The sequence below is a fragment of the Hylobates moloch genome, unplaced genomic scaffold (assembly GCF_009828535.3).
Source record: "Hylobates moloch isolate HMO894 unplaced genomic scaffold, HMol_V3 SCAFFOLD_22, whole genome shotgun sequence".
Lineage (NCBI taxonomy): Eukaryota > Metazoa > Chordata > Mammalia > Primates > Hylobatidae > Hylobates > Hylobates moloch.
This window is the reverse complement of record NW_026652297.1, coordinates 261,766-286,771: the sequence shown is the minus strand read 5'-3', so window position 1 is coordinate 286,771 and position 25,006 is coordinate 261,766. Positions and strand designations below refer to the sequence as shown.

The following is a 25,006-nucleotide window of genomic DNA, read 5'->3' as shown; positions in this document are numbered from 1 at the left end:
ATCACAGCGAGTCACAGGAGTCCTTGCTCCTTGTTACTAAGGCATTAGGAACACCCCGCCCAGGGCACCAGCATACCCAGGTGTCCAGACATCTCCCAGAGGACTCCCACATCCCACTGCCCCCAAGAAATCTTCTGCAAACCACATGTCATCACTTTAATACTGTGTAATTCTTTTAAAATACAGTCTCTTCTGAGGTAGACAGACCACAACTGCAGAGCATCGTCAGACAGGAGATAAATACGTCCATGTACAACACGCAGCGAAATGAGGTAGAAATGGTTACAGCGGGAGGAGAGGATCCCAGCCCCAGTCTGGGTAGAGGAAGGGAGAGGCCAGCTCGGAAGTCACCCTCCCCACTCCCTGCCCCTGGATTCTTTGGTATGCCTCCCCCGATCATTACTAGAGCTGGACCAGCCCTTCCCCTACCCACCCCAGAGCCCATGAGGTAGGTGCCACTAGGCTGGGGGCAGTCTCCTTGTGCAAAGCTCCCCAAGCCTGGAGAACAGCAGGAGCCTAGTAGAGGAAGCGGTGGGGACTCCACCTCCCAGAGCTCCCTGCCTCTTGAAGGGAAGGCTGGGATCCCACCCCAACTTCCCTGACACCCTCCACCCCCCCCCCACCCCCAATACATACACACCTGAGAGAGAACCCCTCACTCCATGGTCCCTCCTTGGGTCTTTTGCAGCCTGCGGCTGTGACCCTGCAGCCCACGGCTTCTGAGGCACCAAAGCCCTGCGGGCGGCTAGCTCCAAAGAGGGGGTCAGAAGGCAATGGATGGGGGGGGGCGGGAAACAGAGCAGCCTTCCGGTCAGCACTCCTAGGCCAGCACAGGCCCTGGGTGCCAGGGCCCCTGAAAGGTCCCCCACAGACACCCTCCCAGCCAGAAGGGGAGGCAGTAGACTCTAGGAAATGCACGGGCAGGCAAGGAACTGCATGGGAGGCTGAGGTGGGAGAGAGAAAAAGTGGTGGGGGGGCGTGTCCCCTGCTTTGGACAAAGATCAGAGTTGTGAAATGGGCTGGGGGTGGTGGGAGCAAACTGCTAAAGCCTCATCAACGGAAAATTAGTGGGAAGGAGAGAAATACGGTTCTCGGAAGGGTTCCAAGCCTAGTGGAAAGTTCCGGCAGGACTGAGACTAAGCCCCTAAGGTCAGAGAAAACACCCCTGCCCATCTCCCTCACCCTCTCCCAGCCCTGGAGCTCCAGACCTAGGACTCCGGGGGAATGGGGAAGGCACATTTCCTCACAGAGCCCCCCAAGTAAGGGATGCTCACTCCTCCTCAGAGCCTCCAGCAGAGGCGGCTGAGGTCCAGTAGCTGATTCTGTGGCCAGACTGTCTACCCAGATGGAATCCTCCTAGCATAAGTCACTGGGGACCTCTGCCAAGGCAGGGCCAGGGGACATGACCTTTCTGGAGACTTTCTGCTTAGGTCACCTTCCCATTTGGGCCCTCCCAGCCTACTTTCTGGGTCTCAGGAAGGAATTGGGCAAGGGCATCCTAACTCTGGATAGCCCTTCACAGAAAACACTCAGCGGAGGGGTTGGGTGGGGCAGGGGGTGGGGAGCGGCAGGAGAGGAATAAGGCCTCCCCTCTCTCCAACCCCACAGCCCACTCCCCACATTCATGCCTAGGCCTCCGCCCTGGGGAGGAAGCCCTTAGGAATACATTCTGCTTCTGACCAGGAACTGAGGCCTCTGGGCCTTCCTCTCCCCTTCCCCAAAAGTCTCATTTTTTGAGTGTCTGGGAGAATCTGGTCCCCTGGATGGAGTGGGAGGGTGGAGGTGGGAGGGCAGGTGTGAGGGGCACACAGGAGAGCAGCCAAAGTCTAACATTCTTTCTGAGGTCAGTTTCTTCCTGAGTTGTCAAAATAAAAAGAAAAACAGCAAATTCTACACATTTTACAAAAATAAGAAGCCTAAAATATGAAACAAGCTACATTTCTGGCATCTCCCCTCAAAAACAAACAAAAAATTCCCCTTCTTTGGGGACTTTTTTTCCTTGATCCCCCTAGACCCTAGGTTTCAGATGGGTAGAGGGGTAACCCTCCTCCTCAGCCCCTGGGCCTCCAGAGCTCCTGCAAAGGGCCACTGCAGTCCAAATAAGAACAGAAGGCAGGGAGAGGCATTAAAGCTCAGGGACCAAAAGACCAGGGACGCTGGAGAGCCAGGGATGGAGACAGAAGCACAGAGGGTGAGGGATGGAGAGCTGGGGAGGGACGGGCAGGAGAGAAACAGGGCCAGCATGGGGGGCAGGGGTGTCAGCGACAAAGCAAAAGGGAGAGAAAACCGAGAGAATGCAGAGAATGGGGTGGAGAGAGTGAGGGAGAAGGAGGGTGCCGTTCAGATAGCGAGGAGACAAAAGCGTTGTGGCTTCCAGTCCACAATAAATAGGAAAAACCTGAGTCCACGGCGCATATGGCATCTATCTGCCTGGCAGAAGCATTTTCCTTCCCACGAAAAAAAAAAAAAAAATCCACCGGCAGACCCCTCCTGTCCCCGATCCCACATTCACCACTCCGGCTCCTGCCAGCCGGGTTTAGTCAGTGACATCCCTCCCACGCGGAGGCGGCGGGGACGGAGGGACGCCGGCTCCCGCGGCCTCCCCAGCGCGCTGTCAGTGTCCGGAGCCGTACATTTTGTCCCACTCCACGAACGAGTCCAGTTCCTTGGCAGAGGCCCTAGGGCCCACCTTGGCCAGCGCCGCCTCCAGGTCTTTGTAGGAGAGGGGGCGCTGCAGCCCCGGGAGGCCCGCCCCGGCCGCCGCCTGCTGGCACAGCTGCCCCAGCTCGCCCCCAGAGAAGCCCTGCGTGCCCTGCACCAGCGCCGCCAGTTCCCGCTCACTGAGCGCGCAGCCCTGCTGGGCCAGCGCCCGCTGCAGGATCTGCCCGCGGGCCGGGCTGTCGGGCAGCGCCACGTAGAAGCGGAGAGAGAAGCGCCGGCGGGTCGCCTCGTCCAGAGCCGCGGGCCGCGAGGTGGTGCCCACAACCAGCACGCCGTCAGCCCCCGCGCCGCAGCCCGCGTCCAGGCAGGCCAGGAGCGGCACCTGCAGCGCGCCCCCTGCCGCGGCGCCGTCGTCCCGGGCGGGAAGCAGCGCGTCCAGCTCGCTGATGAGGAGTACCGCGGGGGGGCGGCAGCGCGCGGCCGCGAAGGCGGCCCGGAGAAGGCGCGCGCCCTCGGCGGCGCCGGGCGCAGCCAGGGTCGCGCCACGCAGGCGCAACAGCGTGGCTCCCAGCTGCGTGGCGAGGCAGCGGCCCAGCAGCGCTTTGCCCGAGCCCCGCGGCCCAAAGAGCAGGACGGTCCGCGGCGGGCGCAGGCTGCCCGGGTAGGCGGGGGGCCTGAGCAGGGGCCACACCAGCTCCTCCTCCAGCGCCGCCTTGAGCGCGCCCTGGCCCGCCACATCCGCCCACTGCACTGGGGGCCCGCAGTCCACCATCTTGCTCGTCACCAGCTCCAGGGCCCCGGGGTCCACGCCTTTGGGAGGCTCCGGCACGGCGAACCCCCCACGGGGAGCCGGGGCCCGCTCCGGGAACTTTTCAAAGGGCTCCAGCTGCGGGCCGTAGACGGGGGAGCCCAGGACCTTGAGGGGGACGCCGCCACCGTACTTGCCCGACGCCTCCTCCGCGGCTCCCGGCGGCTTGGCCCGGAACCCGTTGCCCCGACACTCACCGTTGTCCGCGGCGGGGTAGGAGGCCCCGTCAGCCGCGGGGGCCTTGGCGGGCTCGTACACGAACTTGCGGTAGCGGCCCTCGGGTCCCTCGTCGGCGGCCTTGCGCTTCAGCGACAGCCCGGATTCGGCGCCCGGCGCGGCCGTGGGGAAGCCATAGGCGGTGGGCGGCGCCGGCGCGGGCAGGGGCGTGGGCGCGGGCAGGCCCGGGGTCAGGTAGGGGGCGGGGGGCGGGCCCGGCGGCGGCGGGAGCGCGCCATAGCCGGGCTGCGCTGCGTAGCCCCCTGCGGGATAGTTGTACAGCGGCGCGGAGGGCCCGTACCCCGGAGGCGGCGGGGGCTGCAGGAGCGCGGCCGGGGGCGGCGGGGGCAGCGCGGCGCCCGTCTGCGCGCAGTAACCCGGCGCCAGGTACCCCCCGCCGTAGCCTGCCGCGTAGTCGGGCGCCGCCGACGGGCCCCCGCAAGCATTGCCGGCGTAGAGGGGTTCAGGGAGGTTCCCGGCTAAAACTGGGGAGCCCCCCAGAGCCCCGGAACCGCCCCCACCGCCCGACTTGGTTCCTGGGAGGCCTTCGTGGAGTGAGGCCAAGGGGTAGGGTGGCTCCGGCCCTGGCCAGGGCTCGGGGTCCCCTTTGGCGCCGTTGAGGAAGGAGGCGTCGCTGTACCCGCCCAGGGCCGGACGCTCGTAGGGAGAGTCCAAGACCCCAGAGTACTTCTCTGCATAGCGCTTTAGGAGGTTGGAGGCAGTGAGGGCGGAGATGTCGTCGTGTGCCCAAGCGTAGTGGCAGCGTTGGCGACCCCCAGGGGGCAACTCCAACTTGTGGGCCGGCGACGGGGTGGTGGAGGAGACGTCCAGGTGCTGCTCTGGCCACTGGTTGAGGGGCTGGGCGTGTTCCGGTGTCCAGTGCATCTTCGACAGAGCTGCGGGCAAGAGACGGGAGGGCTGGTGAGGGCTGAGCCACCGAGGAGCCAGTGGGCCACTGCTAGCCATAGGCCAGTCCGCCTGTAATGCGGCTTGGACGGGCTGGGCTTCCGGTATCCACCACCTACCGCCCCACTCTCTTGGGGCGCTCCCTCCAGGCACCAAATACACTTCTTATGTCCCAGGATTAAAGTTGTCTGAAAATGTTTTCCTCAGCGCCCAAAGGGGTGTGGAAACGATGTGGTTGGCCCTAACTTCACCTGGTAGGCAATGGTTATTATTTTTGTCCTGGCCACTCCAGCCGTGTTCTCTGTAGGACACGTGATCCTTGCCTTCTAGTGAAGGATCGGACAGTGGGCGAGACACCCCAGCCCTCGGAATAGTCAAACTCAAGTGAAGCTCGCTCAGTAAGAGATGTTTGTCACCCACCGTGTGCTGGCCACTACAGAGGCACTCGGGTTATGTAAAGAGATGTATGAGGCCTGCCCAGAGTCCCTGGCCTAGTGACCCAGAAGTTTGTTATTCCTAAATGCTCTGTTCACCTCAGCCTTTCCTGAGATTCCAAGGCCCCCTCTGGGCCTGAGGTCAGAGATGCTGGCGTGTGTGGCACTGCCTTATCCATGGGAAACCTCAGTGGCTGACCCAGAGCATTCGTTTCCTTCCCACTTGGTTTTGGCTTCTGCCTGATGAAGTCAGAGCACCTGGATTCCAGACCCAGCTGCATGTAATGGCTGTGTGCCTGGGGCAGGTGCTGTCACCTGCTTTATTCCCAATAGGTCTCACCACAATACAAAAATATATAGAACAAATAGGTCATATGCTGGAGAAGATGGGGGAAAGTTAATACACAACAATGCACATCATAGGATGTGGACCACCAATTTGTCTCTGAGCTTCCTAGTAGCCAAATAGGGAGAGGTCATCAGACTCACTGGAAAGTAAAAAAACACCATTACTCAAAGCAAAAGTGTTCCTGTCTTAGAGATCATATAACTTTTTTTCGTAGTCCTCAGGGAGCAGACCTGTGAGATGTAATAAACAACGTCCTTCTTGCCATCCATGCTGTAAACACAGCAGAGATGTTCTGTCACTGTTCCTGACACTCCCTTAGCACCTCCCAGCATGAGCCAAACACTCTGGTAAGGGGATCTGGGGCTTGGGGAATGGCTCTACCCGGGCACAGGGCTCCTGTGGGCCAGCCTGATAAAATATCTCAAAGACTAAGAGGCCCATGGCACACCCAGCAACAGTTGATGCCGATGATGATTTCTCAAAGCTAAGCTTTTGATAAGACAAGTTAACAGGTTCACATATTCTCATAGGTTCAGTATTCTTTCTTCAACGGATTTTTATGGAGCAAATCCCAAGTGTTTTGCTAGGCATGGGGAAAGATTGAAAGATGAATAGAATGGGTCAGCCGGGTGGAGAAGACAGGTAGGTAGACAATGGCCTCTGAAGTGAGAAAATAGAGGTATGTGCCAAGGGTACTGCGGCTCAGGGCAACTTCCCAAGGAGGTGGTGCCTTTGCTGGACCATGAAAAGTGAGGGATCAAGTCGACCAGACAGGCTAAAGTGAGCAGGGCATCCCAGATCACAAGAACAGCACCTTCAAAGGTGCAAGGCACAGTGCCTTCAGAAAGCCAGGGCTGTGGTAGCTCACGTGCCATATTCCCTTCCTCAAGGCACTTTACCGCCACCTTCTGGAAAGCTCATAAATCTAGTGTCTGCTGCACTGGAATTGTGAATTGTGCCCTGTTGGAAGTAAGGCTTGTGCACAACCTACATAACCATCCATATACTTCGAGTCCATAGAGAACACCAAGAAGTATTGGGTCACCAGAGCTTTGAATGTGGGTGTATATAGTAGAAAAGGAAGCTGAAGATAACCTGCTGGCTTTTCAGTTCTCCACAGCTGGCCTTCCTAGCAGCAGCTTGTTGACAGCACCCCACCCCTGTTGATGCTGTCTACTTCATGTGGCTGTGACCTGACATCAATGGGAGAAGACATTTGAAAATAAAGCTATTTACTCTCATCCCCACTGGCCTAGGGAAGGCATGAGCCATAGAAGTGTAGCTTAAAAAGGAAGGTACGTGGAGTTCTCGAGGTTGTCCTACCCCCATTTGAGAGGTGATGCTGGCCACTGGGCAGGAGGGAGAACAGAGTAACACAGCTGAGTGCGAGGTCCTTGGGGGCAGATATGCAGCCCTCCAGCTCTTGCTGAGAAGGATCTCCAAAGATCAGAGGCATTACATGGTGTGAAAGGGGGAAATTTCCTGGAACATAAAAAATCACAAATGGTTCTGGCTGCAGAGTCTTAGGAGGTAACATCAAAGTTATTGGCTGGGCTCCGTGGCTCATGCCTGTAATCCCAACACTTTGGGAGGCCGAGGCTGGTGGATCACCTAAGGTCAGAAATTCAAGACCGGCCTGGCCAACATGGTGAAACCCCGTCTGTACTAAAAATACAAAAATTAGCCGGGCATAGTGGCGGGCGCCTGTAATCCCAGCTACTCAGGATGCTGAGGCAGGAGAACCACTTGAACCCGGGTGGCGGAGGTTACAGTGACCTGAGATGGCACCGCTGCACTCCAGCCTGGGCGACAACAGCGAGACTCCATCTCAAAACAAACAAACAAGTTATACAAATGCAAGTATTGTGTTACTACCCAGACCACAAATCTGTTTTTTTTTTTTTTCTATTTACTATTTTCTGTGCTTTGTTTTCTTACTTAATATGGAAAGAGAGATTTGACCTTGATGATAGCATTTACCCTGAACATATTAAACTGGACAAGCTGGGGAAAAAGAGTGACACCCTCCCCACCAAGGGCACAGACACAGTAAATGAAGAAGGCTCAGATCTGGACTTGTCCACACACATCTCCTTCCCCACCGCCAGCCCGTGTGCTCCTAAAGCTGTCAGTGATGTCCCTCATCCCCCAGAATTTTGGGCCAGGCTCCCTCTCACCAGCCCCTGGCCTGGCCTTCAGCAATCCTTACTGAAACCTCCACCCACCGACGAAGATCCTCTGGCCCTGGCCATCACTGAGAACTGCTCCACCCTGGAAACTGTGGACTCCAGTAAGCCACCTCCAATCCTCCACCCCATCCTCCCAGCTTCATACCCACAATGTCTCCTCTACTCCACGGCTCAGCCCCTCTCGCCTTTCCAGAGAGGGGACCTTGTCCATGACACTCTTATCTAGACCAACTGATCTCTATTCTCCATCTTCATTTGGCCCTTCATTACCTGGCCCTTCCACTCCAGGTAAATTTCCTCCCATTTTAGCCAGGGCAAAAAATGAAGTCATTGGGCAAAGCTCCCTTACCTCTGGCCCTCTTTCTACCTTTATCTACATCTGTATCCATCTTGCACCCAGAAGGCCTCAGGGTCCATCCACCCCAGTCCTCGGCCCCATCAATTATCCCTCCTAGGTTCCGCCCTCCCCCCCACCCCAGTTAGCTTGATTAATTCTCATCCTCAAAATGACCTCTCTTGACCCTGGGTTCCCCACTAGCTACCAGCTCATCCCTTTTTCCCTTCTTCATCCTTCTTTAAGGCATCATTGTCTACATGCAGTGACATGGCATCTACTAGAGATCCTTTCAATAATCTAACCAGGGGCCGGGCACAGTGGCTCACGCCTGTAATCCCAGCACTTTGTGAGGCTGAGGCGGGTGGATCACCTGAGATCGGGATTTCAAGGCCAGCCTAGCCAACGTGGTGAAACCCCTCTCTACTAAAAATACAAAAAAAAAAAAAGTAGCCAGGCGTGGTGGCAGGCACCTGTAATCCCAGCTACTTGGGAGGCTGAGGCAGGAGAATATCTTGAACCTGGGAGGTGGAGGTTGCAGTGAGCTGAGATTGCACCATTGCACTCCAGCCTGGGCGACAAGAGCGAAACTCCATCTCAAAAAAAAAAAAAAAATCTAACCGGGAAGCAGGGCACCAGGTCAGCAACTTCTGCTAAACTTAGTTCCATAGCACTACATTTTCCTTTGACCCCTTCCAAGAGAAAGAACTCAGCTGCCAAAGGACCAGCCCCAACCTAAGGGCAGGAAGAGGGCAGAAGTTTGAGAAGAGTGGGTGAGATTGCCTTACCTGCACACAGGCTCAGAACAATGCCCCACGTGAGTCTGAATACACACCAGCATGCACATGCACACCACCAGGGATGTGTACAGATGTGCGCAGCTGCAGGCACATGTGCATATGTTCATGCCCGTGCCTGGCACGCACATGTTTAAAGTGCGATCTCACTTAGATGCTTCCTAACAGACCCAGGCCTGCCAGGCCTTGCCTTCCTCCCCTAGCCCGCTATAGGGGAAAAATGCTGTCTCCCTGCCCCCACCCCCAGGCCAGTTACAGCCCTCTTGCTCTGACACACAGACCCTGGGCCTGCTGCCAGTTTGCCTCCCGCAGGAGCCTCAGGAAGGATCTCCCCAAGACGGGGACCGCCTGTCTTCTGTCCAGGTTCACAAGTCACACTCCAATGATCAGTGATGCCGGAGGTGATGAAAGGCCCTGAGGACATGGGGGAAAGTTAGGCTTTGAATCCCAGAGACCTAATTTGAATCCAGGCCCAAACACACACTGTGTGACCCTGGGCAGGTTGCCTGACCTCAGTGAACCTCAATTTCCCCATTTCTATTTGTATATTTTTTTTTTAAGTAGAGACAGGGTTTTGTCATGTTGGCCAGACAGGTCTCAAACTCCTGGCCTCAAGTGATCTGTCTGCCTCAGCCTCCCAAAATGCTGGGATTATAGGCCTGAGCCACTGCACCCAGCCAATTTCTCCATTTGTTAAAGGGCATAACGTATGTCATGCTGAGTGGCGGTGAGGATTTAAAGATAATGTATATAATGGACACAGTCCAGTGTGGGGCACAAATTACAAATTCAGGACCCAAGCAGTGCCCCAACCTTGCTGAGTGACACTAAACAAGTAACTTCTCCTTGGGGCTGGGGAAACTTGGTGAATGTTCTGTGAAAAGAGGTTCCTTCCAGTAATAATATGACGAGCCAGTAGCTGACGCCATTTCCCTAAAACCCAAGCACTGCATACAGAACCAGCGCCTGTTCTATGTTTTTCATCTCTAATGCAGCCCTCGTGCCAGCTCTGAGATCAATACTGTTACTGTCATCCCCATCGCCTCCCCAGAGGAGGAGACTGAGGTACAGAGATGAACACATCTTCAGGGTCACATGGCTATTACAGAGTAGAGACAGGACTCAAAGCCCAGCCCTGAACCACTTGCCTGCAAGGGCTCTCTGGCCCAGCCCTTTGCTCTTACAGCCAGAGAAGAGCCTGAGTCGTTCCACACTGCACACCTACACTCACCAACACTCACTTCCTGGGCCTGTGGAAACAGTGGCTGTGCTCCCCAAGTGCTGTGTATTTACCCTTCAGAGCAGGCAGGAGAATTTGTGTCCCCTCCCGGTAAAACGCCCAAGTAGAGCCTGTCTTTCCCTGTGAAGGGCCATCAGATAACCAGACACACCCCTGGGCTGGGCACACAGTTCCTTATTTGGGTTTTGTGGCTTTCCCAGGTGGTAGCTGGGACTCTGTGGAGAAAACACTCTCTCTCTCAAACTGCCTGGTTTGGGGAGCAAGGTCTTGTTCCTGAGGCAGCTCTTTCTCTGCAGACCTTGAAGGTGAAGTGCTGCTGTGCACATAGGAAGCTGGAACCCCGCTTGACTCTATCCACAGGACGCAGTCCTTCACACTCACAGGCAATCAATCAATCGTTACGGAGAGAATTACTGGATGGAAGAGTCAAGTCATTCCTAAAACCTCTCCCCTCATTTTTAGGAAGTCTTACAAGTTTCATGAGAGATGATTCAGCCTTCACAGCTGGCCAGAACACTCAGGCACCGATCTCCCCCGTGGTCCTGCTGCCCTTGGGTCCTGTGGGTGCCTCTCCCATCCCTGAGGACCACAGGCTCTCCATGCACAGGGCCCGATGCAGGCAGTAGGTATCCCCCCAGCCCATCCTGGCTTCCTGGGGCAGCAAATGCCCTGAGCTGTCACTCTGTGATCATGGCCAAGACACTGAACCTCACTAAGCTCCACTTTCTTCATCTGTCCATTGAGACCGTTGGTTTAGATCGGTGGACCTCTAACCTTCCTTTCTCATTAGAAACACTGAAATAAATTTTGTACAGGGTGAGGTAGGAAGAAACCCCAACAACACAGCATCAACACCCTCCTCGAACCCCCGAAAGAGACCCCTAAGATTCCTTCCGGATCTTCCAGAAATTCTCTGATTCTGGATTCTGTCACCCATAGGGGAGGGAAGGGATTGGACCAAACTGGGCTGGGGGCAGGGTAGGCAAGAAGGGGCAGCTGTGAGTTGGCTCCAGGCCGGTGTGGAGAAGGGGCCATGCCTCTAGGCAAGCCTCCTCTGAGCTCCATTATCTTAGCCTGGAACAAAGAGGCTGGAAGGGAGAATCCCATTGTCGGCCTCCCTTATGGAAATCTCATTAATCTATTCACCAAGGCTCCCACAGGCCTTTTGTCCCAGGCTTTTTGTCTACTGCTTACAACGGGTGCCCCAGGGGGTCTCTGGCTGCCTGGCAGAGCTTGAACAGGACTGTGCCCCCTCCTCTAGGCCCTCTCCCTCATGCCAACCCCCCAGTTACTGCAAGAGGAGAGGAGAGGGAGGGGTAACAAGGGGACTCTGGAAGACTGGTCATCTGCCACAGCCCTGGCACCTACCATACAGGAACCTCTTCCCCCAGTTCTGGGCCAGAGAATAGCCTTCAAAACCTGCCTGGGGGCTGCCCTAGAGCTGGCAAGGGGCCTAGCATGAGTAGGGCTCAACACATGTTTAGGGATGAGCTAGAGGATGCCATGGGGTGGCTGCATGATTCTTCCTTCCATGATACCTTCAGTGTGCCAGCCACTGTGTGCCAGCTATGACTCCCAGCTTGAGAGGCAAACCGGACCACATTGGGACCCATGCCTGCAGACTTGATCAGCTAACAGGGAAGAGAAAACAAAAGTGTTTCCTCAGAAAGGAGGGAGGGAAGGGAAGAGAGGGAAAAAGAAGGAAGGAAGGAAAGAGAATGGGAGGGAGGAAGGAAGGAAAAAGAGAGAGGGTTGGTCAAAAGACAAAATTTCAGGAGGAATAAGTTCAAGAGATCTATTGTTCAATATGGTGACTAGAGTTAATAAAAGTGTATTGTATACTTGAAGATTACTGAGAGTAGGCCTGGTGCGGTGGCTCATGCCTGTAATCCTGGCACTTTGGGAGGCTGAGGGAGGCGGATCACCTGAGGTCGGGAGTTCGAGACCAGCCTGGCCAACATGGAGAAACCCTGTCTCTACTAAAAATACAAAAATTAGCCGGGTGTAGTGGCTGGTGCCTGTAATCCCAGCTGCTTGAGAGGTTGAGGCAGGAGAATCGCTTGAACCCGGAAGGCGGAGGTTACAGTGAGCCGAGATTGTGCCACCGCACTCCAGCCTGGGCAACAGAGCCAGACTCCATCTCAAAAAAAAAAAAAAAAAAAAGAAAAGAAAAAAAGAAAGAAGAAAAAGAAAATTACTGAGAGTACATTTTAGGTGTTCTCACCACAAATAACTATGTGAGGGAATGCATATGTTAATTAGCTCAATTTAGCCATTCCACAATGGGTACATATTTCGAAACATCATTTTGTATACCATAAGTATACCCATTTTTATTAAAAAAAAAAGAAATTTTAAAATAAAAATATCAAATTACCCTTTTTTTTTTTTTTTGAGACGAAGTCTCACACTGTCGCATGGGCTGGAGTGCAGTGGTGCGATCTCGGCTTACTGCAACCTCCCCCTCCTGAGTTCAAGCGATTCTCCTGCCTCAGCCTCCTGAGTAGCTGGGATTACAGGTGCCCACCACTATACCCAGCTAATTTTCTGTATTTTTAGTAGAGATGGGGTTTCACCATGTTGGCCAGGCTGGTCTCAAACTCCTGACCTCATGATTCGCCCGCGTTGGCCTCCCAAAGTGTTGGGATTACAGGCATGAGCCACCGCGCCCGGCCTACCCTCTTTTATTTTTGAGACAAAGTCTCACTCTGTTGCCCAGGCTGGAGTGCAGTGGCGTGATCACAGCTCACCACAGCCTCAACTTCCCAGGCTCAAGCGATCCTCCCACCTCAGCCTCCTTAGTAGTTGGGACCACAGGTGCCAGGTACATGCCACCGAGCCTGGCTAATGTTTGTGTGTTTGTTTGTTTGTTTGTTTGTTTGTTTGTTTGTTTGTTTGTTTTTGTACAGACAGTTCCACCACGTTGTTCAGGTTGGCCTCAAACTCCGGGGCTCAGGCAGCCCACCTCTCTCAGCCTCCCAAAGTGCTGGGATGACAGGCATGTAATCCCATGAGCACCAAACCCAGCCTGTATTACCCTTAAAGCAGAGACAACTGTTGATTTGCTGTGCAAATGGAGAATTACAGGAATAAATATAGTTGATAGATTTTTAAAAAAATAAGGTCATATAGCTAAAAAAGAAAAAATAGGAAAAGAAAGAATGCTGGAGGTTCAGAGACAGCTGAGGCGCTTTTCGCTGGGGAGTCAGGAATTCATTTTGCAGCAGTCATGGAGAGCACTGGGACATGGAGGGGACAGCAGGTCCCAGCTCGGAGGCTCCAGGAGAAAACAAGGAAAGTGCAGAGCTGAGCAGGGAGCACTGGCACCCACTCCTCACAGCGCCCCAGTTAAACAGGTATTATTTGCAGATAAAACAGTCCCAGACAGATGTGGCTGGCTCCAGGTCACACAATCCTCTGGAGGCCAAGTTGGGACCTGAAAGCAGATCTCCTCCCACTTCCACAGGCTGTGGAAAGGCAAAGATACAAGGCAGGGAGCACATCCCTGAGCGGGGCATGAGAGCCGAACGCTCTCCTTCCCTGTCCCTAAGCTCACTCCTTGGCGGGAGAGGGGATAGAACAAAGGATGAACAGAGGACGGGTGAGCTGCCTGAAGTCTCCCCCTTGTGCACTGATCCCACCCTCTTTCAACAAAGACACTGTTCCCTCAGTTCCCCCTTCTCCTGCCTGATCCATTTCCCTCTCTGCTGGGTCACTCCCATCAGCTCGCAAATATGCTGTTATAGTTCCCGTTTTAGGAAAAAAAGCCCAAAATATATATACATTTTTGAGACAAGGTCTTGCTCTGTTGCCCAGGCTACAGTGCAGTAGTGTCCCCATAGCTCACTGCAGCCTCCACCTCCCAGGCTCAAGCATTCCTCCCACCTCAGTCTCTTGAGCAGCTGGGACTGCAGGCACATGCCACCACACCTAGCTAATTTTTTATTTTATTTTATTTATTTATTTTGAGACAGAGTTTTGCTCTGATGCCCAGGCTGGAATGCAGTGTCACGATCTCGGCTCACTGCAACCTCTGCCTCCTGGATTTAAGCAATTCTCCTGCCTCAGCCTCCTGAGTAGCTGGGATTACAGGTGCCCACCACCGCGCCCAGCTAATTTTGGCATTTTTAGTAGAGACAGGGTTTTTCTATGTTGGCCAGGCTGGTCTTGAACTCCTGACCTCAGGTGATCCACCTGCCTTAGTCTCCCAAAGTGCCGTGATTACAGGCGTGTGCCACTGTGCCCGGCCCCAAAATAGTTCCTGAATCGCCCTTCAGCTACATTCTGTCTCTCTTTGCTTGCTTTTACCTTTTCTATGCTACTATTTCTGATTCCTGTCCTTCCATTCCCTCTTGAACCCCTTCCAAGCAGGCATTTACCCCCAACACTCCACTACCTTTGCCTCATAACCACACAGCTGAATCTGATGCTCTGCCCTCCTCTTGCAAAACCAGGGCCCTGCGCTCTCCTGGACCCTGCTGCCCTCCCCTCCACAGCCTCTTTGCTGTCCTCCAATCACCCACTCCCTTCTAAACCCTGCGGACCTAGGGCTCAGTCCTGCAGCCTTCTTTTCCCTCTCCATAGTAATTCCCTGCATGATCCCATCCCATCTCCTAGCTTTGACCATCACCTGTGTATTGATGTTTCCTAAACATAGTTCTCCAGCTGAGATTTCTCCCCTGCACTCCGCACTTTATTCAACCTTCTTCCTGACATCTCCACTGGAATATTTAATTGGCATAATCAACATGCCCAAAAGTGAAACTCCGGGCTCCCACATCCGCAACCTAGCCCTCCCTCAGTCTTCCCCATTGCAGGAAATGGCAGCTGCATCCTTTCTAGTTGCTCAGGCCAGAAACCTTGCGGTCATCCTTAACTTCTCTTTCACTCTTCAGAACAGCAGATCAGATTCTTCAATCACTTCTCACCACCTCCAGGGACGCTGTCACCTGGATGACAGCAGCAGCCTCTCTCTCTTTTTTTGTTTTGTTTTGTTTTGTTTTTTGAGACAGGGTCTCACTTTGCTGCCCAGACTGGAGTGCAGTGGCGTGATCACAGCTCACTGCAGCCTCGACCTCCCGGGCTCAAGCAGTCTTCCTACCTCAGTCTCCCAAGTAGTTGGGACCACAGGCGTGGTGAGCCACTGCACCTAGCTAATTTTTAAAATTTTTTTATAGAGATGGGGGTCTCACTGTGTTGTCCAGGCTGATCTTGAGCTCCTGGGCTCAAGCAATCCTCCTTCCTTGGCCTCCAAAGGGCTGGGATTCCAGGCGTGAGCCACCGTGCCCGGCCTCACTTCCGTCTCACCTCCCCTTTTCCACATCGTCCTCTCTTAACACAGTTGCCAGTGCAACTCTTTTTTTTTTTTTTTTTTTGAGACGGAGTCTCGCTCTGTCGCCCAGGCTGGAGTGCAGTGGCGCAGTCTCGGCTCACTGCAAGCTCCGCCTCCTGGGTTCACGCCATTCTCCTGCCTCAGCCTCTCCGAGTAGCTGGGACTACAGGCGCCCGCCACCACGCCCGGCTAATTTTTTTGTATTTTTAGTAGAGACGGGGTTTCACCGTGGTCTCGATCTCCTGACCTCGTGATCCGCCCGCCTCGGCCTCCCAAAGTGCTGGGATTACAAGCGTGAGCCACCGCGCCCGGCGCCAGTGCAACTCTTGAAAGCATGTTCCATAAGTCATTCTTCCACCAAAAGCTTCCGGTGGCTCCCATCTCACTCGGAATAAAAGCCAAAGTCCTCTCATTGGCATGCAGGGTCCTCATGGTCTGCTTCCATTACCTCTCGGCCTCACGTGCTGCCACCGCCCCTCCTCCCTCCCTTCCACACCCTGGCCTCCTCGCAGCTCCTCCCACCAAGCTGCCTCCCACCTCAGCGCCCCTGCCTCTGCCCTGTCTGGAGCACACCTTCCCTGGGCTCGCACCCTTCCTAGCATCAAGTCTCTGCTTAGCTGTTGCCTCGGCAGACACTGTCCCCTTCAACCTGATGTTCCCTGTAACACTCATCCATCAGATTATGGAACAACAGGTTGAAGGGGACAATCCTATTTGTTGCTTTATTGTCTGCGTACCCACTAGAAAGTTCATGAGAGCAGGGACTTTGTTTTGTTCACTGTTATATCCCAAGCACCTAGGGCAGTGCCTGGCACGGAGTAAGTTCTAAATAGACTACAGGATGGATGGACAGACGGATGGATGGATGGATGGATGGATAGATGGATGGATGGATAGATGGATGGATGAATGAACAGACAAATGGACAGATGGATGGATGGATGGACAGACGGATGGATGGACGGATGGACAGATGGGCAGACGGATGGATGGATGGATGGACAGATGGATGGATGGATGGATGGACAGACGGATGGATGGATGGATGGATGGACAGATGGGCAGACGGATGGATGGATGGATGGACAGATGGATGGATGGATGGACAGACGGATGGATGGATGGATGGACAGACGGATGGATGGATGGATGGATGGACAGACAGATGGATGGATGGATGAATGAACAGACAGACGGATGGATGGATGGATGGACAGACGGATGGATGGACGGATGGATGGATGGATGGATGAATGAACAGACAGACAGATGGATGGATGGATGGATGGATGGATGGATGAATGAATAAGCAGACTTGAGTGGTGGCGACTTTTGAAACAGATGGATGGATCTACGGATGTATGATGGATGGATGGACAGACGGATGGATGGACGGATGGATGGATGGATGGACAGATGGACAGACGGATGGATGGATGAATAGACAGACGGGTGGATGGATGGATGGATGGATGGATGGATGGATGAGCCCAGAGGCTTGAAATGGCATCTGTGTCCAAATAAAGAAAGCAATCAGGGTGACTAAATTTGAGTCCACTTGTGATGGTGAGGGTGGCAAGGGGTGAAGCCAGGGAATCACCTCAGGAATGGATAGGGGAGGGGAGTCCAGAAGGGGCATTTGTGTCTGTGAACACCAGAGGAAAGTGTCCAGCCCCCAAAGGCACCTATCTCAGCCACCCAGAGACTCCACAGGGCCTTCTTGTCTTTAAATCTCTCTCCTTCTGTTACCCCCCACCCCATCAGGCCTCTGTGGGAGAGGACAAAAGGGGTGCTGGAATTCCCATCAAAGGCCTCTGGACACATGGTAAAGAGATCAGGGCCTCGGGATCCTGCTTCCTGGAGGTGCAGAGGCCGCCCCGCCAGTCTGGCTCCTCTCTGGGGTGGGAGGTGTGGTGAGGGGTGTGCTCTGGCTCTGGTCTCCTCATATGTCAAATGCCAAACAGCAGGAGGTTGGCCTGGGAGAAGCTGGCCAAGCGGCCCCCATCTGGGTTCTGTGCGTGCACACGCTGGCGGGAGGGGACAGCACAGAAATCCCTGCCTGTGTCCGCGGTCAGGACCACAGCCAAGCTGTGACCATCTGTTGCTGTTCTGAGAGGCCAGGCCAGGGCCCCAGCACCCCTGAGGAATGAACCTTCCCTTTCACCCAGCCTTCTAGTTTTTGCAAAGAACTTTCATAGTTATCCATCGTTTTCGTCCTCACAACGTCCCTGCCAGATAGGCATTATTCTTCCCATTTTATAGAAGAGGAAATGGAGACGCAAGTGTGGAAAGAGATTCTCCCAAGGTCATACAAGCCGTAAGAGGGGAAGTGGGACTCAGCCCATGTGTCAGCAACTGCCTACCCCAGCCTAGAGGCAGTGAGGCTCTCCAAGGTGCCTCAAAGCACAGGGTCCTCATTTCAAGCTCAAAATAAGCAGATCTCCAGGGCCAAGCTCTCAGGCACAGCCTCCCACCCATCCCCTGGCTCAGCTCCTGCCCAACCCTCCCCCACCGCCCCCTCTTCCAGGAAGACTTCTTGGACTGACTCCCAAGGAAGTTCTTTAGATGCCTCAAAGTCTAGAGCTCCCTGCAGCCACTTCTTTCCCACTGTGACTGCCATGCTGTCCCTGAATGTTTATCTCCTCTGTGATCCAGGACCTCTTGAGGGCAGCCCAGTCACCCAAAGGAACAGATGACTCTCTAACTGCAGATGGCCCACACTGCATTTCCCTTCGAGGCAGCCCAGCAACCTGGGGAAGGAATACAGTGTGACGGGAAGAGTCCTGTCCAAGGCCACCAGCCAAAAAGGGGCAGAATTGGCACTTGCACCCAAGGACTTTGCTTCAGCCCTGAACACAGCCTCTAATCCTGTACTGTCCAATGACAGCCACTAGCCCCATGTAACTATTTAAATTTGCAGTCATTAAAATTTAATAAAATAAAAATTTTACTTCCTCAGTGGTACTAGCCACATTCCAAATGTTCAACAGCCATATGTGGAAGTGGCCACTACAGTAGACATCACAGACACAGAACCTTTCCATCACCACAGAAAGTTCTATCGGACGGAGCTGCTCTATCTTGAACTTCCATGGAGTCTCACTTCTTTTTTTTTTTTTTTTTTTGAGACGGAGTCTCGCTCTGTCGCCCAGGCTGGAGTGCAGTGGCGCAATCTCGGCTCATTGCAAGCTCCGCCTCCCGGGTTCACGCCATTCTCCTGCCTCAGCCTCCCGAGTAGCTGGGACTACAGAAGTCTCTCTTCTTAAGGTCTTCAGGACTTCCTTCGGATTTCGCCTTCTTTTTTTTTTTTTTTTGAGACAGAGTTTCATTCTTATCACCCAGGCTGGAGTGCAGTGGCATGATCTCCGTTTACTGCAACCTCCACCTCCTGGGTTCAAGTGATTGATTCTCCTGCCTCAGCCTCCTGAGTAGCTGGGATTACAGGCATGCACCGCCATACCTGGCTAATTGTTGTATTTTTAGTATAGACAGGGTTTCACCATGTTGGCCATGCTGGTCTCGAACTCCTGACCTCAGGTGATCCACCCACCTCAGCCTCCCAAAGTGCTGGGATTACAGGAGTGAGCCACCTCACCCTGCAGGCTTCTTTTCCTAGGATTCCCAGGCAGTTTTACAGCTACCCTGGACTGGAGCTTTCCCTAGAACCAGGGGAGGGAGGATGGGCTAGCTGAGTCAACTCCCTCTGCCCCAGCCCCGCCTGTCTGCCCTGCCTCAGGAGAGGAGGGACAGGCCGAGGAGGAGGAGAGGAAGGTAGGACAGGGCAGTTTGTCATCTGGCCTTTGGGCCACGCTGCCCTCCCCCATCAGCTGCTCAACACCCCTCCCCCACCCCACCCACCATCCTCATCCTCATCCAATCCCAAGGACAGATGGGGGCCAGCAGAGAGGGAGAAATGTGACCACAGTGAAAGCACTCTCAAGTGGTAACACAGTCTGGGGGTCACAGCTGTGTCCCCCGAGGCCTGGCCAGTCTCTCATGTCCAGCCTTGATGTCTGGTCAGGCCTGGGCTAAAGTGAGTCTCGGTGGGGGTCGGATACTTGAGAATCCTAAGGGGAGATGGAGGAATCTGTTGGTGCCGGATTATTCCAGCAGACACACCCCAGTTAGAAATGCAGTCACTCTTGTGGTCACTCATCCATCCATCCATTCAACACACATTGAATAAGCCCCCACCATGTCACAATGTAATAGGAGGATGTAGAGGTGGGCAGTGGACTTCCCAACCAGCTTGACCAGGTAGGGACATGGCTGGTGGGCTTAATCCTGGTCTCAGGCTAGATGAAGGTCCTTTGTCTCTGCCCAGTGGTCTGAGCAGGGTGGACACCTCCAGCCCCCTCCTCCCCTCACACAGGCGCACAAGCTGGCGGGTGGGTGCACAGACACACACACTCCCAGCTGCTGCCAGAAACCCCCCTCCTGTGGTCTCTCTGGCCAATCACAGCACTGAGGAGTAAGTCCCACTGTCCGGTGGCCCCCAGGGAGTGTATTAGCACATTTGAACCACTCAACCTGCAACTGACAAAGCCTGGGGCCTTGGGAGGGGACACAGCAGGAGGGGTGGGGGCCTGTGGGGAGCTCTCCTCCCGTCTGCCTCTCAGGGGGAAGCTCAAGACTAGATTAAGCATTCTGGGGCACAGAGGAATTTGGGGGCCCCAGCTCCAGCCGTGAATAAGCGATCCATAAAATCCCAATTTACACACTCACTGATCAAACAGCCCATCTACTACCCCAGGAGGTTGGGGGTGGCTCCTGGGCCTCCTCTGCTCTCAAAGAAGGTCCGGGGGAGCTGGGAACTGGACATAGGATGCAGGCTCCCGATGTTTTCCCTGCAGACTCAGTCCCATTCCCAATCCCCATGAGAGGCATCCATGCCAAGGGCATGGGGCCTGCCGGTACCCCCTGTGACCTGGCTGCCTTGGCATGGGCTGGGGGGCTGCCTCAGTCAGGCAGCCATCTTTGTTCACCCTCTGTGAATAACAGCCCCTTTTTTCTCTTGTGTTGCCCTGGGGCCGCCAGGCCTGACTCCAATCTCATCAGAGCTGCTAATCACTTTTCCAGCTCTCCTCTCCTCCCCGCCCTCTTCTTCCCAACAGCACCTCCACATTTTCTCTGGACCCTCCGCCAGAAGCTGCCCTGGGATGCTCAGACCACCTTCCTTCCACTGTCTCATCTCACCCCAAAGCTAGGCAATATCCAGGAACACAAGGGGCTCCAGGCTGGTGCTCTGTCCCCAGCCCATCTTCTGGGAGGCAGCAGGTAGAGAGAAACAGCCTTGTTATTACCCTAGTCCCTGCCGCCAAAGAAAACACAGCGTGTCTCCCTCTTGTCTAGGTGTTTGCTCCCCTTGGTTAGGCTGCCTGCAATTTCACCAAGAGAACACCATTTTGGTTAACAAGGATTCTCTTTTAAGCCAAATGGAACCTCTGGGAGGCTCCAGGCTGTCAGCCAGTCACACCTCTGGGAAGATTAGCAAGGCTGATTCTCCTTCTCCTTCCAGTTGCTCGAAGTGAGCTGCATGGGCCACTAGAAGTGTTCGTGGAGGCCGGGGAAAGCGAGTCTTTGGGGCTGGGAATTGCCCACCACACCACATCCTACTTCTCACTACACATGAGGGATGATGGAGCAGGTCAGAGATGGACGTCAGCTCCTGGGCCCTGGGGGAAGAAAGGAGTAAGGGCTGCCCTGTCTCTGTGCTTCCCAGAGGCCACTGCGCACTGGGCTAGGGGCTGGATCTCCACTGTCTCATTCAGTCCCCTCAGCAGGCTGCTGGGAGGATTGTGGCGTGAGCCTGCTCTACGGTGAGACACACTCCTTCCCTTCTCCGCTTTCTCCACTTCACTGGCTGCTCCAGGTACCCCACCCCAATAGAGCCTGGACCCATTAGTAACCTGGGTAAGGCAGGTGTCTGAAGGGCAACCTGAAAGACTGCATGGCTTGCAGGGGTCTCTGAGCCCAGTCCAACAAGCCCTTCCCCCCTCCCATGACTCAGGCATTGCAGGGAGTGAGCACTGGCTTCAGAGTCAGCCTCTGAGATGTGGGACAATGTCTTGATCTGTTTCCTTCATTGTGAAATGGGGGGTGGAGAGGCAGCATCCCCCTCCCAGGCTGGCCTGAGGGCAGTGAAGGAGAGGTGGAACTTCCCTGACTGGCTGGAGGGGCCACCTGTGCAGGACCCAGGGCAGGCTCCAACTCGCTCCTAGAGACTGGCTAGGTACAGCGGCCTGGGAAAGAGGTAGGGGGCTGCTCTCCAGGCCCAGAAGGACCCGACTGGTTTGACAGAAGACTCCAAAAAGAAAACGCAATCCTAGAGCTGCCTGCGGGGCCCCAGAAGAGCCCTGCCTTGCAGGAGTGCGTTCCCTGTCCTGCCCTGACCAGCTGACCATCGCTGAAAATGCAGTCCCAAACCACAGCTTCCCAGGATGTCCTCGCCTGACCTCTGGCTGCTCTGACCTGTGTCCTGGGACATCTGTCACCAGCCTCTCCTCTGCTAATAGAGGGAGGAGCACCAGGGCCCTCCCATGACCCCCCCAGCCCACCCTCTGCCACTTAGAAACTGCCAGGCAAGTCTCATGCTCCTGCTTCAGGTCCCTCTTGACAGCCCAGTGTGCCCAGACATAAGTTGATCTTGAGCCACATTCTTCACTGTCCCCGGGAATCTTAACAGGAGATGTAAGAATCTAGGTGAGAATCTTAGAACCCTCTGGGAGGGTCCACAGAGACCTCAGACTTAACATGCCCAAGGAAAACATCTCCACCTCCTCTCCCCTGATTCCATCTCTTCAGCTAGGCTGGAAACCTGGGAGCCCTGTGTCTGTCTCTCCGGCCTCCACTCATCTAGCTGGCCATGAAGTCAGGTTAACACTCTCTCTCTAAAACAACCCACAGCTCTCATGTTCCCCACCACAGCTGGCCCCACCTCTGAACTCTGCCTCTGTTCTCTGCTTTCCTAATCCTTCTTCTATATGGCTGCTAGGGTGGTCTTTCTGTCTAAAACAGAATCAGCCTCCTACCAAACACGGAGACGATGCTAAACCCTTCAGCCTGGCACCAGAGGTGGATGAGTCTGTCCTTCCTTCCAGCTTCAGGCCGCTTCCAGCTCCTCCAGTCACATCAGCCCATTCTCTCTGAGGCTGTTCCTGTCTCCCTCTATGGTGCCCCAAAGCATGTTCCGGGCACTTCTGCCCTTCCACTCCAATGCCCAATGTAGAGGTGACATCACTTGTTAACTAGGTTCCCATTCCCTCCGCTGCTCAGCTAGCCCCTGTCTGTGAGCCCTGGTGCAAGTAGCTCTCTAGCCCTTTCTGCAGCTCTCTCTCTACCCTGACCTGCTCCTTCCCAAAGTCCCCTCCCTCAGAAAATATTCCCTGACACACAGTGGTAGAAAGAGCAGGGCCACTGGGAACGAGGATGACCTGGACTTTTTAATGATAGTCATGACTTTTTGTCAGCAATTATTTTTTTAAAAGATGACTTGCTTTTTCATTGAGGAACAGGGATTTGCAGTTGACTCTGCGCTTTGCCCTGTCTGGAGTCAGTTCCCCTCCCTGAGGCTCTGTTTCTAGCACACAACGCAGCCTCGCACCTGTGCACTCAGTGAGCGGGCACGGCGGGGAGGGTGCAGGTGCTCAGTGGAGGCCGCCGTGGACTGTCCTCTGTCCACTTGGGGTGCCCCTGTGATCTGGGGCTGGTGAGGTCCTTCCAGTGCCTGTCTCCTCTTGGGTCTGCATCTGGGGCTCCTCTTTGCTTGGGACTTGGCCCTGCATGGGCGTGAGATGGAGGGTGAGGCCAGAGCTCTTCACCACTTTCAGCCTTAGGCCCCTTTCACAGTCTGGAAAACCTATGACCTGTTCTCAAAAATACTTTCTCAATGCATAAAGGAAAAATACATGGGACTACGAAGGGAATTAATAACATTGGCTGGGCACGGTGGTTCACACCTGTAATCCCAGCACTTTGGGAGGCTGAGGTGGGTGGATCACCTGAGGTCAGGAGTTCAAGACCAGCCTCGCCAACATGGTGAAACCCCGTCTCTACTAAAAATACAAAATTAGCCGGGTGTGGTGGCGCATGCCTGTAATCCCAGCTACTTGGGAGGCTGAGGCAGGAGAATTGCTTGAACCCAGGAGGCAGAGGTTGCAGTGAGCCAAGATCACACCATTGTACTGCAGCCTGGGCAACAGAGCAAAACTCCATCTCAAACAAAAACAAAAACATTGGAATACAGTTATCTGCAGGAACTGCTCGGGGTCATGGACCACAAGGCTCAGCCCAAGAGCCTAGAGTCTCCTGGAGGGCCCCACACTTGCCCTCCCCGCAGCCAGCTTTAGGATCCAAGGTTGACTTGAGTCTGTTTGGGTGGCATGTGGCCTCCGAACGGCTTAAGCTTTAAAGTCTGGGTGAGCTTGCATGCCCTGGCCCCAAATATGGCCCCTTCCCATGCATGGGGGTGGGAGAGAGACATGCCCCCACAGGGCCAGGCCTTACCAAAGGCAAGGAAACAGGCCCAGGCAGCCTACCCAGGAGTCCCCAGCAACTGCCTCAGCCCCTCCTGCCCTCTTCCCAGCCCTGGGGGGGCTGAGCCGAGTAACTCCAGCTATGCAGCCTGGCCGGTCCACCTGGGTGTGAGTGGGCAGGGCTGTCCTCAAGGGGGTGGCCCCCCACACCTGCAGGGCCACAGGGACACAGAGGGAAAAAGATACTGGGGGAGGGTGCTAGGAAAACCACAGCAGCTCCCGTCTGCCTGCTCCCGTATGGGATTCTCAACACAAGCCAAGTCCGGCCCTGAGTGCTTCACACGCATCAGTTCATTTAATCTGAGCGAGGACGTTATTCCCATGTTGCAGATGAGGAAACTGAGGCTCGATTAACTTGTCTAAGTCACCAAGCTGGGACAGATGCCACCCCCAGCAGTCTTGCTCCAGATACTTCTCTGCCTGCCACAGCAGGTGGTGGTGTTCCCATCGAACAGCTGAGAAAACCGAGGGAGCAGTTGATTCCCACACTCTTCCTCAACCTCCCCTGCTCCCCCAGCCCTCCTTTCTTGAACCCCCTCCCACACTTAGCCATCAACCCCGGAGCTTAGCGTATCTCAAACTTGTTCTCCTGGAACCAAATAAATCCTTGCCCAGGCTGAGAGGCGCTGGCCTCAAGGCTAGGACCCAGGGCTCTGGTTAGGGTCTCAGCCAGACTCTGCAGAGAGATATCAGAAAGGATGGCAAGCCTGAGACTGCGCTCAGAGGAGTGGGGAGGAGAAAGGCTCCCGAGGACCAGATCTCTGCACGACCCACTGTGGCGGCCCCTGCAGCTCTGCACAGTCCCTCCTCCCCTTTTCCTCAAAAGAAGCAAATCCTCCATGAAAGATTTTTGGCTTCACAGAAGGACTTGGCCCCATCTGAGAACACGTGAGCCATCTCTAGAAGTGCTGGGTCCCCATCAGAGGAGGCACTCAGCACCAGAGAATGCCTTTCCCGGGAGGGGCACTGCCCGGTAGGTGGAAGGGCTCTCCCGTCCTCTCCACAGTTCTTCTCTGATATCTAACGATCTCTACAAACTCAACAAGTCCCAGAATGGACTCCTGACCTCCTCCTACCTCAGCCTCCCAGCTGCCTTCCCCATTTTAGGCAGCTCCTTTTTTCTCAACAAGGGGCTCAGTCCCCAAAACTTAGGCCTGAAGAGGGCCACAGTATGGAAGACGATGGTACAAGAATGGCCAGCCCATG

At 54.8% G+C, this 25,006-nt stretch overlaps 1 protein-coding gene across 2 annotated transcripts in view; it reads right to left on the bottom strand.

Moving 5' to 3' along the window:
• Window positions 1–2,423: 2,423 nt before the first annotated feature.
• The window catches only part of FIGNL2 (fidgetin like 2), a 68,890-nt gene continuing 46,307 nt past the window's right edge, over window positions 2,424–25,006 (bottom strand). For both annotated transcript variants that reach the window (XM_058433742.1, XM_032144102.2), the window contains one exon: window positions 2,424–4,581. In XM_058433742.1, the coding sequence (XP_058289725.1) occupies window positions 2,615–4,581 (1,967 nt within the window). In that variant the 3' untranslated portion in view covers window positions 2,424–2,614. The remainder of the gene's footprint in view (window positions 4,582–25,006) is intronic.